The sequence below is a fragment of the Magnolia sinica genome, chromosome 3 (assembly GCF_029962835.1).
Source record: "Magnolia sinica isolate HGM2019 chromosome 3, MsV1, whole genome shotgun sequence".
Taxonomy (NCBI): Eukaryota; Viridiplantae; Streptophyta; class Magnoliopsida; order Magnoliales; family Magnoliaceae; genus Magnolia; species Magnolia sinica.
This window is the reverse complement of record NC_080575.1, coordinates 56,339,043-56,354,595: the sequence shown is the minus strand read 5'-3', so window position 1 is coordinate 56,354,595 and position 15,553 is coordinate 56,339,043. Positions and strand designations below refer to the sequence as shown.

General features: G+C 41.9%; 1 protein-coding gene across 2 annotated transcripts in view; it reads left to right on the top strand.

Annotated features, from left to right (window-relative positions):
• LOC131239929 (protein PLASTID TRANSCRIPTIONALLY ACTIVE 10) overlaps window positions 1–14,816 on the top strand; it is a 60,594-nt gene extending 45,778 nt beyond the window's left edge. For both annotated transcript variants that reach the window (XM_058237870.1, XM_058237869.1), the window contains 5 exons: window positions 10,409–10,501; window positions 11,049–11,225; window positions 11,616–11,666; window positions 12,043–12,194; window positions 14,352–14,816. In XM_058237870.1, the coding sequence (XP_058093853.1) occupies window positions 10,409–10,501; window positions 11,049–11,225; window positions 11,616–11,666; window positions 12,043–12,194; window positions 14,352–14,784 (906 nt within the window). In that variant the 3' untranslated portion in view covers window positions 14,785–14,816. The remainder of the gene's footprint in view (window positions 1–10,408; window positions 10,502–11,048; window positions 11,226–11,615; window positions 11,667–12,042; window positions 12,195–14,351) is intronic.
• Window positions 14,817–15,553: the final 737 nt, after the last annotated feature.

The following is a 15,553-nucleotide window of genomic DNA, read 5'->3' as shown; positions in this document are numbered from 1 at the left end:
GGACCGTTGGATCGCGAGGATGGTGTGATCGGGCTGTTGGATTGTCACGGCCCACCTTCATTACGCCACCTTCATGGTACTATCATTGGGGCCCATCGGGCATCTTAAATTTGAATTTAGGTTATGAACATTTAATTTATTTAAGTTTCGAGATAGTTTGCGCACAATTTTATGCGAATTTCTTTTTTTTTAGTAGGGGTATTTTGGTAATTTCATGTAATTACGAATTTATAAAGGTTGCCCTTAGTCTAAAGCATGTTATGTTATGTTTATAAAAGAAAAAAAGAAAGCTTTTTGCTTCTGACGATTTCGTATTCGACTTCCAATAATTGGAAGAGGGCTTGAGGCCTACGGAAGTGATTTCTCATCCTTTACTTCCTTTTCCTTCTTTCTTTTCTTAAGGTACTCTTTTTCTTTAACCCTATTCTCTTCTTTTTCTCTTAAAATCTTTAGATCTAGAAGCCGATCTTGTTTCTTTTTATCTAAATCATTAGATCTCAAAAGATTTTCATTCCCACATAAAACCTATCACCCAAATCTAAATTTGAAGAACCACCAATTTTTTTTTTTCTGAATTTTCCAAATTTCCCAATCCAGGAAATTCCTATTTTTTTGGATTAGAAAATCCACTTGGATCATTAGATGGACCTATTGCAAGATGAAAGTTCTATCTTTCGCCGGATCCAATTAAATTCAGATTTTAAGATTCAATACTTCATGTTTGTGACGGATGGCCATAATCAATGCTATATTAACCTTATTTCTTTCTTGTGTTTATGATGTATAAGGCAGATTGGTATTTTATTTGTTTTTTAAAGATTGCATGAATCTGCCCCTTTCAAATACTATGCTCATTTAAGGTTAGATTAGGCCGTCCTACATCACATATCCCAAGAAAACCCAGATTTTTAAAAATCTCTCGAGAAATTCGTGCGCCGAGAAATGGCCGGTGATGTCATTTTTGTTCAATTGTTTGCTCGAAGCTAGAGTTTCTCAATCAATTTTGAAGGTTGAGAGTATAGATCCATTTCTCAAGTTCATATGAAAGGGAAGAAAGAGCAACGAAACTGATTTAATATTGTTTCTTATATTATTTTACTAAAAGCATTGAAAAGATTAACTAATTTTCACTGAAATAGAAAAATGTATAAATCATTGGAAACATTAATTGATTTTAATGTTGTAGTGAAAAGTAACTTGTAATGTGAGATACGTAGTGTGTAGCGTGTAGCATATGTTACATGCAACTTAATCTATTTTCATGAGCTACATAGCATTTAGGCTAAGCTACATGCTACATAGCGTGGCTATTTAAAACACTAAGAGGTGTCATTCCAATGTTTTCTAAGTGTGAGTTTTTCCCAAGTATTGTGAGAGAAGAAGTTTGATATAAATGAAGTTCTCTCCATCTCTACTCAAATATTCTTATGGGTGTACTTGCGTCCATTTCTTTACGATTTGGGTTGAGATCTCATTGACTTGATAACTAAGTTGCACCAAGTAGAGATGTGAAAGGACGAAGTTGGGAAGTTGAGGGAAGAGAGGTTTGGGTATGCATAAGAAAGGAAGAAGCATCTAGGGCCAGGGTGATGCAGGACAATTAACCACTTGCTCTAAAAGCTCGAACTGTTAAAGTATGGAGAATTAATCCCTTTATCTCATAGCCTAGGCCCTACATCTCATGTGTTAGGATCTCGGTCGAACCCCCTTCGTGAGCCCCAAATCACATAGGCCGCCCACCCCGAGTGTGTCCCTGCATCCCACGGGCTACCCCACTCGAGCCTAGTGTGAAATGCGCATTAATCACCCACGGTGAGGAGTCTCGACCATGAGACCTCCGTGGGCCGCACCCACCCCGAGTGTGCCCCTACATCCCACAAGCGACCCCACTCGAGCCCGGTGTGAAAATTCCCCTACATTAATCACCCCCAGTGAGGAGTCTCGAACACGAGACCTCCTGCTATGATACCAATTTGATGCGGGACATGAAATTAAACATGATGTATGAGATTTTAGGCTTAAAATCACCTTAGTTCAGAAACAATTACACAGATTCCATATCCCACATAAAAAGTCCAAACATTCAAGTAAAGGAGAATCTATGCGGGTCCAGGCTTACACAGGCTAGGACTGGAGCAATAAAAATTATAAACCAAGTGATGCTCAAAGGGAAATAGAAATCAACCACACATGCATAGCAAACAGTCCCTAATCTAAGGGATTCTCCAATCTCAATTCAAGGAACCCTAGGGTAAAAAAACAAAGGGCAAATAAATTATGGCTAATGCAAACTAAGGCTAAGGTTTATGAAATAGGAATGAAAAGGGGAAAACTAGAAAAAAACCTGACCCGGAGAAAGTTCCTGCATGTAGATGGTGACCCGAGGCTGATGCACGTGCGCGGGTGAGCTGGCCGCACGTGTGATGGAAACCTGCCTCCCCAAAGTGACACCTAGGCCTTGGTCGGTCAGGGGAGACCTCCAATCCCTCCAAGTTTGACTACGATCCGACATAAGGTTGAGGCGTAGTGCTCCGCCGAAGTTTCAGCCCTCTTACAAGTCCAGATTCTGGAAACTGGCTGTAGGGGGATGAATAGCTGTAAAAGCTGAGAAATTCAAAGCAATAACGATGATAGAAGATAAGATATATGGATGAGAGAGGGTAAGGACGGATGGAGATATATGTGGCTTCACACCACGTAGTTAGCCCTTCCAAATGGGAGGGGTTCGTACCCACTTTTGAATTCTTCCACAGCTCACTAAGGGAGCAGAAAAATAAAGCAGGAATTTTTATTAAGCTTCAATGAATCCAAAGAACTACAAGGGGTGCCTATTTATAGGAAAAACCCTATACCCCTAAACTCGCGCCATATGCGCAACCTATTACTTGGTAATGAAGTAAACTAAAATAAAAACCAAACAAAGAAATCTAAAGCATTCATGATGTTTTAAATAATAACAATAAGCAAAACCTAAAATATGAAATCAATTCGATGAGTGGGCCACGATCATGAGATCCCATGATGGACTTTTCTTAACTATCGGGCCCACCCTTTTGAACCAAAACTTCATCTTCTAGCTAGGATGCCCTCCCTGAACGTCGTCATCGAGCTAGATCGATGGTGGGGCCCTCCTGCGTATGTATGTGCGTAGGGGGGTGGTGTGCGTGCGCGTGTGCGCATGATGTCCCCATCAAAATTTGATGCAGGACATCAAAATTTCAGGCTTAAAATCACCTTAGTTCAGAAACAATTACACAAATTCCATATCCCACATAAAAAGTCCAAACATTCAAGTAAAGGGGAATCTATGCGGGTCCAGGCCTACGCAGGCTAGGACTGGACCAATAAAAATTATAAACCAAATGATGCTCAAAGGGAAATAGAAATCAACCACACATGCATAGCAAACAGTCCCTAATCTAAGGGATTCTCCAATCTCAATTCAAGGAACCCTAGGGTGAAAAAAAAGAGGCAAATAAATTAAGGCTAATGCAAACTAAGGATAGAGTTTAGGAAATAGGAATGAAAAGAGGAAAACTAGAGGAAAACCTAACTCGGTGAAAGCTCCTATATGCAGATGGTGACCCGAGGCTAACGCACATGCGCGGGTGGGCTGGCCGCACGTTTGATGGAAGCCTGCCTCCTCAAAGTGACACTTAAGCCTTGGTCGGCCAGGGGAGACCTCCAATCCCTTCAAGTTTGACGACGATCCAACATAAGGTCGAAGTGTAGTGCTCCACCAAAGTTTCAACCCTCTTACAGGTCCAAATTCTGAAAACTGACTGTAGGGGGATGAATAGCTGTAAAAGCTGAGAAATTCAAAGCAATAATGATGATAGAAGATGAGATATATGGATGGGAGAGGGTAGGGACAGATGGGGATAGATGTGACTTCACACCACGTAGTTAGCCCTTCGAAATGGGAGGGCTTCGTACCCACTTTTGAATTCTTCCACAACTCACTAAGGGAGCAGAAAAATAAAGCAGGAATTTTTATTAAGCTTCAATGAATCCAAAGAATTACAAGGGGTGCCTATTTATAGGAAAAACCCTATACCCCTAAACTCGCGCCATATGCGCAACCTATTACTTGGCAATAAAGTAAATTAAAATAAAAACCAAACAAAGAAATCTAAAGCATTCATGATGTTTTAAATAATAACAATAAGCAACACCTAAAATATGAAATCAATACGACGAGTGGGCCATGATCATGAGATCCCATGATGGACTTTTCTTAACTATCAGGCTCACCCTTTTGATTCAAAACTTCATCTTCTAGCTAGGATGCCCTCCCTGGACGTCGTCATCAAGCCAGATCGATGGTGGGGCCCTCCTTCCGCATATGTACGTGCGTAGGGGGTGGTGTGCGTGCGCGTGTGCGCATGATGTCCCCATCAAAATTTGATCCAGGACATGAAATTAAACATGATGTGTGAGATTTCAAGCTTAAAATCACCTTAGTTCAGAAACAATTACACAAATTCCATATCTCACATAAAAAGTCCAAACATTCAAGTAAAGGGGAATCTATGCGGCTCCAGGCCTACGTAGGCTAGGACTGGACCAATAAAAATTATAAACCAAATGATGCTCAAAGGGAAATAGAAATCAACCACACATGCATAGCAAACAATCCCTAATCCAAGGGATTCTCCAATCTCAATTCAAGGAACCCTAGGGTGAAAAAAAAGGGGCAAATAAATTAGGGCTAATGCAAACTAAGGATAGGGTTTAGGAAATAGGAATGAAAAGAGGAAAACTAGAGGAAAACCTAACTCGGTGAAAGCTCCTATATGCAGATGGTGACCCGAGGCTAACGCACATGCGTGGGTGGGCTGGCCGCACGTGTGATGGAAGCCTGCCTCCCTAAAGTGACACTTAAGCCTTGGTCGGCCAGGGGAGACCTCCAATCCCTTCAAGTTTGACGACGATCCGACATAATCGAGGTGTAGTGCTCCACCGAAGTTTCAGCCCTCTTACAGGTCTAAATTCTGGAAACTGGCTGTAGGGGGATGAATAGCTGCAAAAGCTGAGAAATTCAAAGTAATAACGATGATAGAAATGAGATATATGGATGGAAAGGGTAGGGACGGATAAGGATAGATGTGGCTACACACCACGTAGTTAGCCCTTCGAAAATGGAGGGCTTCGCACCCACTTTTGAATTCTTTCACAACTCACTAAGTGAGTAGAAAAATAAAGCAAGAATTTTTATTAAGCTTCAATTAATCCAAAGAACTACAAGGGATGCCTATTTATAGGGAAAACCCTATACCCCTAAACTTGGGCCATGTGCGCAACCTATTACTTGGCGATGAAGTAAACTAAAATAAAAACCAAACAAAGAAATCTAAAGCGTTCATGATGTTTTAAATAATAACAGTAAGCAAAACCTAAAATATGAAATCAATCCGACGAGTGGGCCACGATCATAAGATCCCATGATGGGCTTTTCTTGACTATCGAGCCCACCCTTTTGAACCAAAACTTCATCTTCTAGCTAGGATGCCCTCCCTGGATGTCGTCATCGAGCCAGATCGATGGTGGGGCCCTCCTTTTGCGTACGTACGTGTGTAGGGGGGGTGGTGTGCGTGCGCGTGTGCATGATGTTCCCATCATGGGGGAGATGTCGACAAGGTGAAAGGGAAGGGGAAGCTCTTGAGGAAGAAGTTGCCAAGGAAGGGGTATAGAGTAGGAGGGGGAGAGGGACCTCAGGTAGCAGGGCTGCCAGGGCAGTAAAGGGAGGTGATGTTGGGGAATGGATTAAAGTGGAGGGCAAAGGCCTGTGAGGCTTCTCCCATGCCCTTTCTTTAGCTCTTAACCCTCTTCGTTGAAAAATTCCTGGAGGGGTGGATGGAGCTTAACTTCAAAAGGGATTTCGGGAACGAGGGTTCAATATGAGAGGTGGTGATTCAGCAGGAAAGAGGATCCGAGAAGGTTCACGGCTTCACCTTAGTGCGCCTTGAGAAGGTGGAGGCTGCCAAGGTGGTGGTTGCTCTGCATCAGAAAAGCTTTAAGAGACGTTGTCTATTCGGCAGGCTAGGTAGGAGCTAGAGATGGCTAACAAGTACATTGCGAAGAGAGCGGAGATTAGAGAGGCTAAAAGGAAGTGGATTGCTAAGAGGAAGATCAAGGAGATAGATGGAGAAGGTGAGTATGTGGTTGGAACTGAGTTTCTTGTAAGGATGTGGTGGCTAAGGGTGTAGGGGGGAGGAAAAAGGAGAAGGGAAGTTGGTAGGAAGGAGTAGGAGTAGAAAGAGGAGGGGTAAACGACATTGGCACCTCTAGCCAGGAGACATGTAGTCTAGATGTTAACCTCTTTGCAGCTGTGATAGAGGATAGGTCTTGATTAATGTAAGGAACGGGCTCCATTTGACATAGCATGCAAACTAACAGGTTTGGGGATGATGTCAGGTCTGGAGAGGAGGCTTGGACAACTTCGGTGGTCTGGATGCCAGGTGCCTCACTCGGCATTAGGTTGGTTGTTGAGGCACTGTTTGCGGAAGACGCGTCCTATAGAAGACAACATCAAGTTGATTGGTGTCGAAGCACCACTTGTTGGCCCTTGTATCCTAGGTGATGTGGAGGTTGGAGATCTCTTGCAAGTGTTGTCATTGGCACGTGCATCCCCACCCAATGCGACATGTTAGGAATGGGACTTAAGTCCCATCACGTGTGAATATCCCCTTTTAAGCTCGAGATGTGTTCCAGCTTTCTAACCTCAACCTGGGCCTTTATTCATGGTTGTCCCACGCCATCGAGGGAGTTTCGTCATGGTCTTTGAAGGTGGAAATGGCCATCAAACAAGGAAGTGAGGAAGCCACAATTATCCATTCATTGAGTGAAGGAACTGATAATGGTTTGTTGTTGCAGGTGCAGGTACCGATCCCTTAGGCTAGCGAGCTAGAATTAGGGAATGGGCTTGTCGGGGTGGCATTCAAAGGGGGTCAGAATGGGGAAAAGATCTTGAGGGAGGTGCTAGAAATAACACTACTCCAAGTTGTGGTGAAAGAGGACAATTGGATCTGAGTCTCAGCATAGCTAGTGAACATAAGATAGTGGCTGGAGGAAAGGAAGCAGATCAAGTGATGGTGGCAAAAGGGAAGTGCTGCCTGCGGGTTGCAATGAATCTGGTAGGTAAATTGGCATGTGTTACGCATTCTTCCAATTTGTGAAGGATCATGGTAGTATGAAGTCTCCTCCGTTGTTACAAAGGAAAGTCCAGAGATCCCCTAAAGGTCATAAGGAATTGGCAGGCCTTGCTTCTGAAATAATTATGAGGGCGAGGGTTTAGTTAGTAGGGTCATGAAGGGACCAAACAATTTGCAAAATGAAGATATCATGTTAGAATGTAAGGGGGTTGGGATGCCAACTGAAAAGGGAGAAGATCGGGGATGTTTGCCAACGGTGGAAGGCTAAGATCATTTTGTTCCAAGAGACTAAGTTCCGAGCTAGATAGGGGAATGGACTCTTCATAGGGTGTGAGCTTGAAGGAGTGGGTGTCCATCAATGCTGTGGGATCAGCTGAGGGGATTGTGGTGGCATGGGACACATCAGTCTAGACTTTGGAGGACTGGTGGAGGGGATCCTTCTTGGTTTTGATAATCCTTAAGGGTGGAGCGACAAGATTCTTGTGGTGTTTCACAACTATATATGGTACAAAAGTAGCAAAAAAGACGGCATTTCTAAGCAAAGCTCAACATGGTTCGTTGGAGGTTTGAAGTGTCGTGGAGCATTTGGGGGAATTTATGAAAAATCCAGTGGTGAGAGAATTTCACACAGAATAAAGGACTTTTTAGGGTGGGTGTACTTGCATGAGTTGGTCAACCTTTAGATGGCGGATGGTAAATTTACATGGACTAATGGAAAATATAAAGCAATGATGTCCAATTTAGATAGGTTTTTGGTCTTGATAGGGTAGGTGGAGAAGTTCCCGTTGGTTTCCACGTTGGTTATACCAAAACTAGTGTTTGATCATATATGATCATTGTAAGAACGTTGGCTATCAGTCCATGGCATTGTTCACATATGATCATTGTAAGAACGTTGGCTATCAGTCCATGGTGGTGTTCATATATGATCATTGTAAGAACGTTGGCTATCAGTCCATGCAGTGTTGGGCAATGCCAACTCCAAAATTCAAGGTGCATTTATTGCAATAGACAAATATTAGATAGTACTCTCATCGCTCATGAATGCATAGATTCCTGTTACAGGGAAGGTGTGAATGGCATAGTATGTAAGCTGGATATAGAGAAAGCCTATGATCATGTCAACTGGAGATTCCTAGACTATATGCTGGGTCAGCTGGGGTGCAAATGTAAGTGGAGGAGCTGGGTGAGGGTGTCTAATCGGCTAGATTTTCGGTGTTGGTCAACAAGTCCCCCAAGGGATTCTTCAAGCCCTCGAGAGGTATTCAGGTAGGCGATACACTCTCCTCCTATTTGTTCGTGTTAGTGGTCGAAGCATTGGGTAGAATGTTGGCTAAAGAGCAAGAGGCATGCCTTATCCACGGGTTTAGGATTGACATGATGAGACCCTCCCACCTTCAATTTGTGGATGATACAATTATGTTTTGTGAGGTAGACGCAACCATGGTGGACAAGCTTAGCACAATCATACTACATTCTGAAGCAGTTTCGAGCCTCTAAGTCAACGTTGCCAAGAGTGAGATACTGGGTGTGCGGATGTCTATGGAAGATGTAGAGCGGATGGCTGGATCTTTGGTCGTAGTATGGGAACTTTTCCTTCAACTAACTATGGGCTGCCACTCTACATTGGAAAACCGGCAAAGCATTTGTGGGACGTTGTTGTGGAGTGGTTCGAAAGGAAATTATCAAGATGGAAGAGTCAGTACTTGTCCTTTGGTGGTTAGCTTATTCTCATCAAGGCAGCATTATCGAACATGCCATTGTATTTCATGTCTCTCTTTAGCTGTCCAAAATCTGTTCTAGTTAAAGTAGAAAGTTTGAGTTTCTTGCGGTAAGGTTTAGAAGATATGAAGAAGTTCCACATTCTGGCTTGGGAAGAAGTGTGCAACCGTTACGAAGAAGGGGAGGTTCGGATCAGGGACCTGGATAAGGTGAACAAGGCTCTTCTGGAAAATGGTTGTGGAGATTAGGATTGGAAGAGGGAACCTTGTGGAGGGAGGTCATTGCAGATAAGTACGGTAGTCAAGTAAAGAGGTTAGTGGACAAAAGACTCGTCTCTCTATCGGGTGTTAGGAATCTGGAAAGGGTTCTCAATGTTGAAGGCAAGGTCTAAGGAGGGGGTTAGGTCCTCCCTTGGTAATGGGGAGGGGATTTGCTTTTGAAAAGATGTGTCAGTTGGGTAAACCCCCCTTGGTAGATGTTCTCAAATTTAGCTCGCCTCTCTCTAGAGGATAACATTTTGGTTGCCTAATGGTTCTCGTTTAGGGGCAATGTTGTTATTTGGCCCCCTTCATGCTAAAGGAACTTTTCCGATGGGGAAGTGGAGGAGTTCGTGGCGTTGTTGGATTGTCTCCAACACTACTTCCTGATGAGAGAAGATCAAGACAGGATGGTCCGGTTAAAGGACAAATCAGGCCACTTTTCAGTTTGATCTTTTTATGTGGTGCTTCGCTCATCACCAGGGGGTGTTCCTTATGCATATTTGGCATTATGGGGCTCCCTCGAAAGTTGTGGCCATTGTTTTGGCTAGCGCGAGGAAGAAAGTGCTGACCATTGATAATCTTTAATGGAGGGCAATGGTTCTTCTGAATATATGCATGGCAGATGTGAAGACAATTGACCACCTTTTTATCCATTGCACAGTTGTGTGGAAGATGTGGTGCGGGTTTTTCAGGCCTTTTGATATGGCATGGGTTTTGCTAGGTTCAATTGGAGAGCTCTTCATGATCTGGCACAGAGTGGGGCTTGGCAAGAAAGTGATTTGGGGAGAAAGAAATAGGAGATGCTTCCAAAACAAATCTAAGTCAGCGATGGAGGTCTTTAACAAGGCTAGGGGCTTTTGTTGTTGAATGGGTCTCTTGTATAAAATCCCCCGAGGGGTGTAATTGTTCCTTTTTGTTTCAGTTCTAGCTTTTGTGCCATCTTGGTGCTTCTTTTAATAAAAATTCAGTTTCCTTTCAAAATAAATAAATAAATTATATCAAATATCTTTCCTTGCAAAACTAAAACTGTTTTCAGAAGTACCTTTGAAGTTCGAACCCATTAATTTGAAAGAATGAGTTGAAGAGACAATCAGTTCAGTTGAAGAGACTATCAGGTCATGTTCGCTAACTGGTTAATTGATCTGTTGAATTTCACTATGTACCTGAATTAACATGAACCTTAATTTGTATATCCCTTTATTGGCGCGTTTCCTTTCAGTGATATGCTTTGTTAGCTTTATAATTCTAATTGTGGCATGCTTCTTTTTGCAGCGGGATTCTGGAAGACCACCTGTTCCTAGAAAAAGACCAGCAGATAAAGTGGAAGACCAGCCTTTGTTGTCTAATCATCCATATGTTGATAAGGTATTTCAAGTCCAGACTCACCCATGAGTATATTATTTCTTTTCCTGTCCAAATGTTTTTCTGTGACAACAATAAGATTGGAAGTGGGTTGGGATGGATTTGTGGTGAAGAGTTTGAGGTCCATGAACTGGGCCTAGACATGAGGTTTTTGAGGCCCAATTGCTAATTCAACAAGGCTTCGGCTTGAATATGCTTAATGGCCCAAGAAAGCAGTCTGGCCTGGGTTGACTTATTGAGAACTGTTTGGTTGGGCACTCGGCTGTTCGCTCGGCCATTTCTTGGCCTATATGGTTAGCTAGAGGGCTGGCCTTAGCCTGGGCCTAGTCACGGGCTGGGCTGGAAATAGCCCCTGCCTATGCATTTGTACTCTAGTTACAACGGATACTGAAAAGTTCTAGGACCGCCTTTTGCTCTTTTTTTTTTTTTTATCATTTTGTTAGGTGCTATACCATGTGCATGTTGCCTAATAGGTTCATCCTTCCGGACCAGCAGTCTACTTTATGTTGAGCCTGATTATTGATGTGACAATTGTTTGCTTGCTATGCAGTTATGGCAGCTGCATGTCGCAGAGCAAATGATTTTGGATGATGAAGAGGCAAATCCTGATAAGTATAAAGACAAGAAGAAAACAGAGTCAGCTCAGGACACAGATTTTGATGAAGAAAACAGCGTGCAATATACTAAAGCATATTTTAAGAAAACTCTTCTCCCAAAGATAATACTGGTGAGTAGCACCTTTCTTGTTAACCTTACATTGAGTACCATTTTTTAAAACTTTAGATAATATAAGTATCACCTGCTTGAATATAGTGTAGAATGAGGAAGGGAACCGAGGGCACCAGTCCATGCGCATTTTGCGGACGTGACTGCATCCCAATAAAAGCAGATGGCAGGATGAAAGAAACTCTTCTGTTTGCAAAATGCAGTCTGAAATAAGAATGCAGTAACCGTCTTCTCATCATTCTATTCTCATTCTAAGCGGTGACAAAGGCTACTATCCATATTTTGTGGATTGCTACTATCCATATTTGGTGGATTGCCCAAACTGGGCCTTACCAGCTTGCGAATGGACCTTAAGGATCCTGGTTTTGACTGCTGAAGACTTTCATGGCAGAAAACAAATGTGAAGGAACTTGACATTGATGCTGCCCGTGCTGAGCGACAGGTCAGTCTGCTTCTACTGTCTAATGTGCTGGATACGCACTAATTTTTGTCAATTTTTAAGCATAATTACTCCTTTCTCTACACCCATGTACGGTTAAACTATTCTTGAATTATCACTGTATTCATCCTTCACACTGCTTATAGAAGTATTTTCATTAATGATTGTTAATATAGCACATGTTATGATTATTCTGCGTTCTTTTCCAAATTATGGTTAATAAAGGTTTAGGTACCATTTGGATGTAACTTACGAGCGTGGAGCAAATCTGACCCATCTCAAATGGCAGAGACACCCAAAGACCCGCTTATGTACCAACTATTAATGAAATCATGTGGCATGATTCATGAAATTTCAACACTGTTTGCTTTTGATGCAGCTCAATAACAAACTAAAGAAAGAAGCACAAGATAGAGGAGAAGAATATAAAGTAACGAAGTTGAGACGAAATATTGAGATGGATGAGTATGACCTAATTCATTGGCGCCGATCATTTGAGGAAAGAGAAGCACTTATAAGAGATATTAGCTGGTATTCTTATCCTTAGTTCTTAGTTTTTTGTTTTTTCATTTTTTTTTTCAAGTCTAATAATCGAATTTATCTGCTTCGATTCTAATAGTGGCATGTATGTTCTGTCTTTATTTGTTTCCATCAACTAGTAATTATTCATTTTGATAAGTTGGATTTCCATCTGCTTATTCTTGTAAATGTAAAAAGCAGTCAAACACAAATTTCAATTGGCAATACATGTTCCCTGATCATTACAATTAAGCTAAACCATCTCTATATCATAGGATGCATGGAGCCAAAGAATCGTCTCATTGTTATGCCATCTGTGAAAGTATATTGTTGTAATTGTTAGATGTTCATTGCAAATTTGATAATAGTGCTTGAATTTTTGAAACTTAGAAGTTTGCCTGACCTGCTTTTTATTGTATTCCGTCATAGCTCTAGGAGTAAAAAAATCAATAGTGGAAATTTTCAGCAACTGCTATGGATTCTACAGCGAGTCATAGTGTGGGATATCAGGCTCTGGAGAGATCTTTAGGAGAATGAACTTAGCCTCTACAAAAATGTCACGAGTATGGTGTCTAAAGTCACTATTGATTTGGTAGCAGGGGACCAGAATATTTGGAAGAGGTCTTCTAATGGTGCCTCATCTATGAGATCAATGTTTAGAAGAGAATCCGGCATAGTTTGGCTTGCTCCTATCATGCCAAGAGTGCAAGTATTAGCATGGGTTGCTACAGCTAAATAAGATTCTCATGCTGGACAATATGAAAAACATAAGATTCCCTTTGCCTAACATGTGCGCCATGTGCTAGAAAAAAAATGAAAAAGTGTGGATCACTTGTTTCTGCTCTGTTATATGGCTGGGGGATTTGTCTTCCTACAATTTGGTGTTGCTTGGGTCCTCAGTTGCTCTTTCCTCACGCTAATCAGTTGCTGGGGTTCTTTTTATCAAAGATGCATTTTTTGGGAATGGTACCTTGTGGCATGTTGTGGGGTTTATGTTGGGAAAGAAACAAAAAGAATATTCTAAAACAGATCTAACTCCTTTGGTGACATTCTACTCAAAGCCTTAGCCACATCAACAAATAAGAATGGAGATAGCAGGTCTCCTTGCCTTAGTCCCCTAGTTGACTTGAGGAGACCCATTGATTAAGACTGAAAATTTGGCCAAACCCACTCATTCCTGAATTTAGCTTCTCCATTTAGGCCCACACCCCATTCTACCCAACAAATAATCCAAAAAAAGCCCAATACAAGTGATCATAAGCCTTCTTCAAGTCTAACTTGCAAACCACACCACTTTTTCCTTCCCTATGCCGAGAGTCAATAGTTGCATTGGCTGTCAAAGAACTTTCCAAAATTTGCCTCCCTTCCATGGAAGCACTTTTCTGTTTAGAAATCAACATACGCAAAATGGTCCTGAACGTGGTTGCTAAGATTTTTGCAAGGATCTTGTAAGGGGCAGTGATAAGGCAAATTGGCTGGAAGTCTTTAATGCAATCTATACCTTACTTTCTAGAGACGAGAGCAATAAAAGTGGCATCCAATTCCAAAGATGACTTGCCGATCTCATAAAACTCACTAATAAAAGTCCAGCAGATCCTTCTTCACCATGTCCCCAAAAATTTGAAGGCTATAGGATGACCATCAGGGCATGGAGCTTTATCCCACCCAAGATCCTTAATAGCTATCTTAACCTGCTCCTCCGAATTGCCCTTTTAAGGAAAGCAGCCTCATCTCTGGCCATCAACACAAACTCCAGATTTTATAATCTAGGTCTGACCACCTATGGACTCGAGAGTAAATCCTTATAGAAAGAAACAATAGCACCACAGACCTCTGGTTTGGTCGAGTTTTGTATACGATCCATAATGTGAATCAGCCAAGCTTTTGGTTGATCAGAGTCAACTCAGCTGAGTCCCTAGTTGACTCACCAAGTTATCAAACAATGAGATAAACATTCAACGAAGAATAATTTGTATTTCAGGACTAGCTCCCAGTTGGGTTCACTGGAAATGGCATGCTGCATAGATTTTTCTGTAACTGTCTTATGAAGAAATGTGTATCACAATGCACTTCTTCATTCCCTCTAATAATTAGATTTCTCAATTAACCAGTAAAAGTTTCATATCAATAATATTTAATCAGTGAAGCTGACCTATGCTTTCTTTGCAGCCGCCAAGCTCTTGGTCTCCCTGTGGAGGAGCCAGGAAGGTATGTTGAGGACAGTTTCTTCAGTAAGGATCGCTACGACCCGACCAGTGCCTTGTACCGTTACGACTACTGGGGTGAACCCAAGAACTCAGAGAAGAGCAAACAGGAGAGAATGACCGATGCTCACAATAAATCCATTGTTGGCAAGGGAAATGTTTGGTACGAAATGTCCTACGAAGAGGCCATTAAGCAGCGCATGCGCAGAGAAACCCGTTCGAAAGGGATGAAGAAAGAAGCTAATGAGGATGAAGAAAGTGACAGAGACAGAGAAGATGACGATGATGATGATGACTTTGATTATAGCATCCTAGGTAATTATAATCCATCAAACAAGCCTCTAGTTAATGGAACTGAATCTCCCAGAATGTCAGATAAAGGCATGTTTGAGAATTAGTGTCAATATGTAATTCTTTTGTTTCCTGTATAGTCATTTAAATCCATTTTCCCCCCCCTTTTTGTAGAGGAAGGCTAACTGCTTGCTGGCTGGGAGCTGTATGAGCGGTAACGTCCACGTACGGCTCCGTGAGAAGGGCGGTGGACGGAAATGACCTTGTTGTACCTCACTCCCGTCTTCAATGGGGTCTTTTATAATTAAATGTACTGAGATAGCTGCGCCCAATATCACAGTTCCAAAACCCAGAAACTCTTGACTTGATGTTTGGCCCAGGTTAGGCTGACCAGAAGATTCGACTCCAATCAACTTGAGCTTTAATAGTTAAATTAAGAAGTTTCTAGATTATTAACGTATGCTTGGAATAGTCTGAGAATAAAAAATGGTTTGAAGTTATAACAAAACGGCACATGGCAAGGTGGTGATGACACACACACACACCTGGGTTATGAGGTCCAGCATTCAAATCTCGTCTTCTCCGCCCTTCTTTTTTTTCTTTTTTAAAATTATTTTTCTAGTGAAATGCCATTTAGTCCACAAGTAACTTGGTTCGAGTTTTGTCAAGTTGTGTTGAGTGGATCAAGTTGGCAAGCCAACTCACGAGTCTTGGAATCGGAGGCATTTCAAATTTACCTTTTTAGTGTGTTTTGAAATCACAGCATTTTGCTGGGATTCTAGTGTAATCCAAAGGAAATGCCTATTTTGCATTCTTTTTAAGGATATAAAAGTCACACATGTAACAAAGGTGTCTCTAGGTTATTAATCAATTATA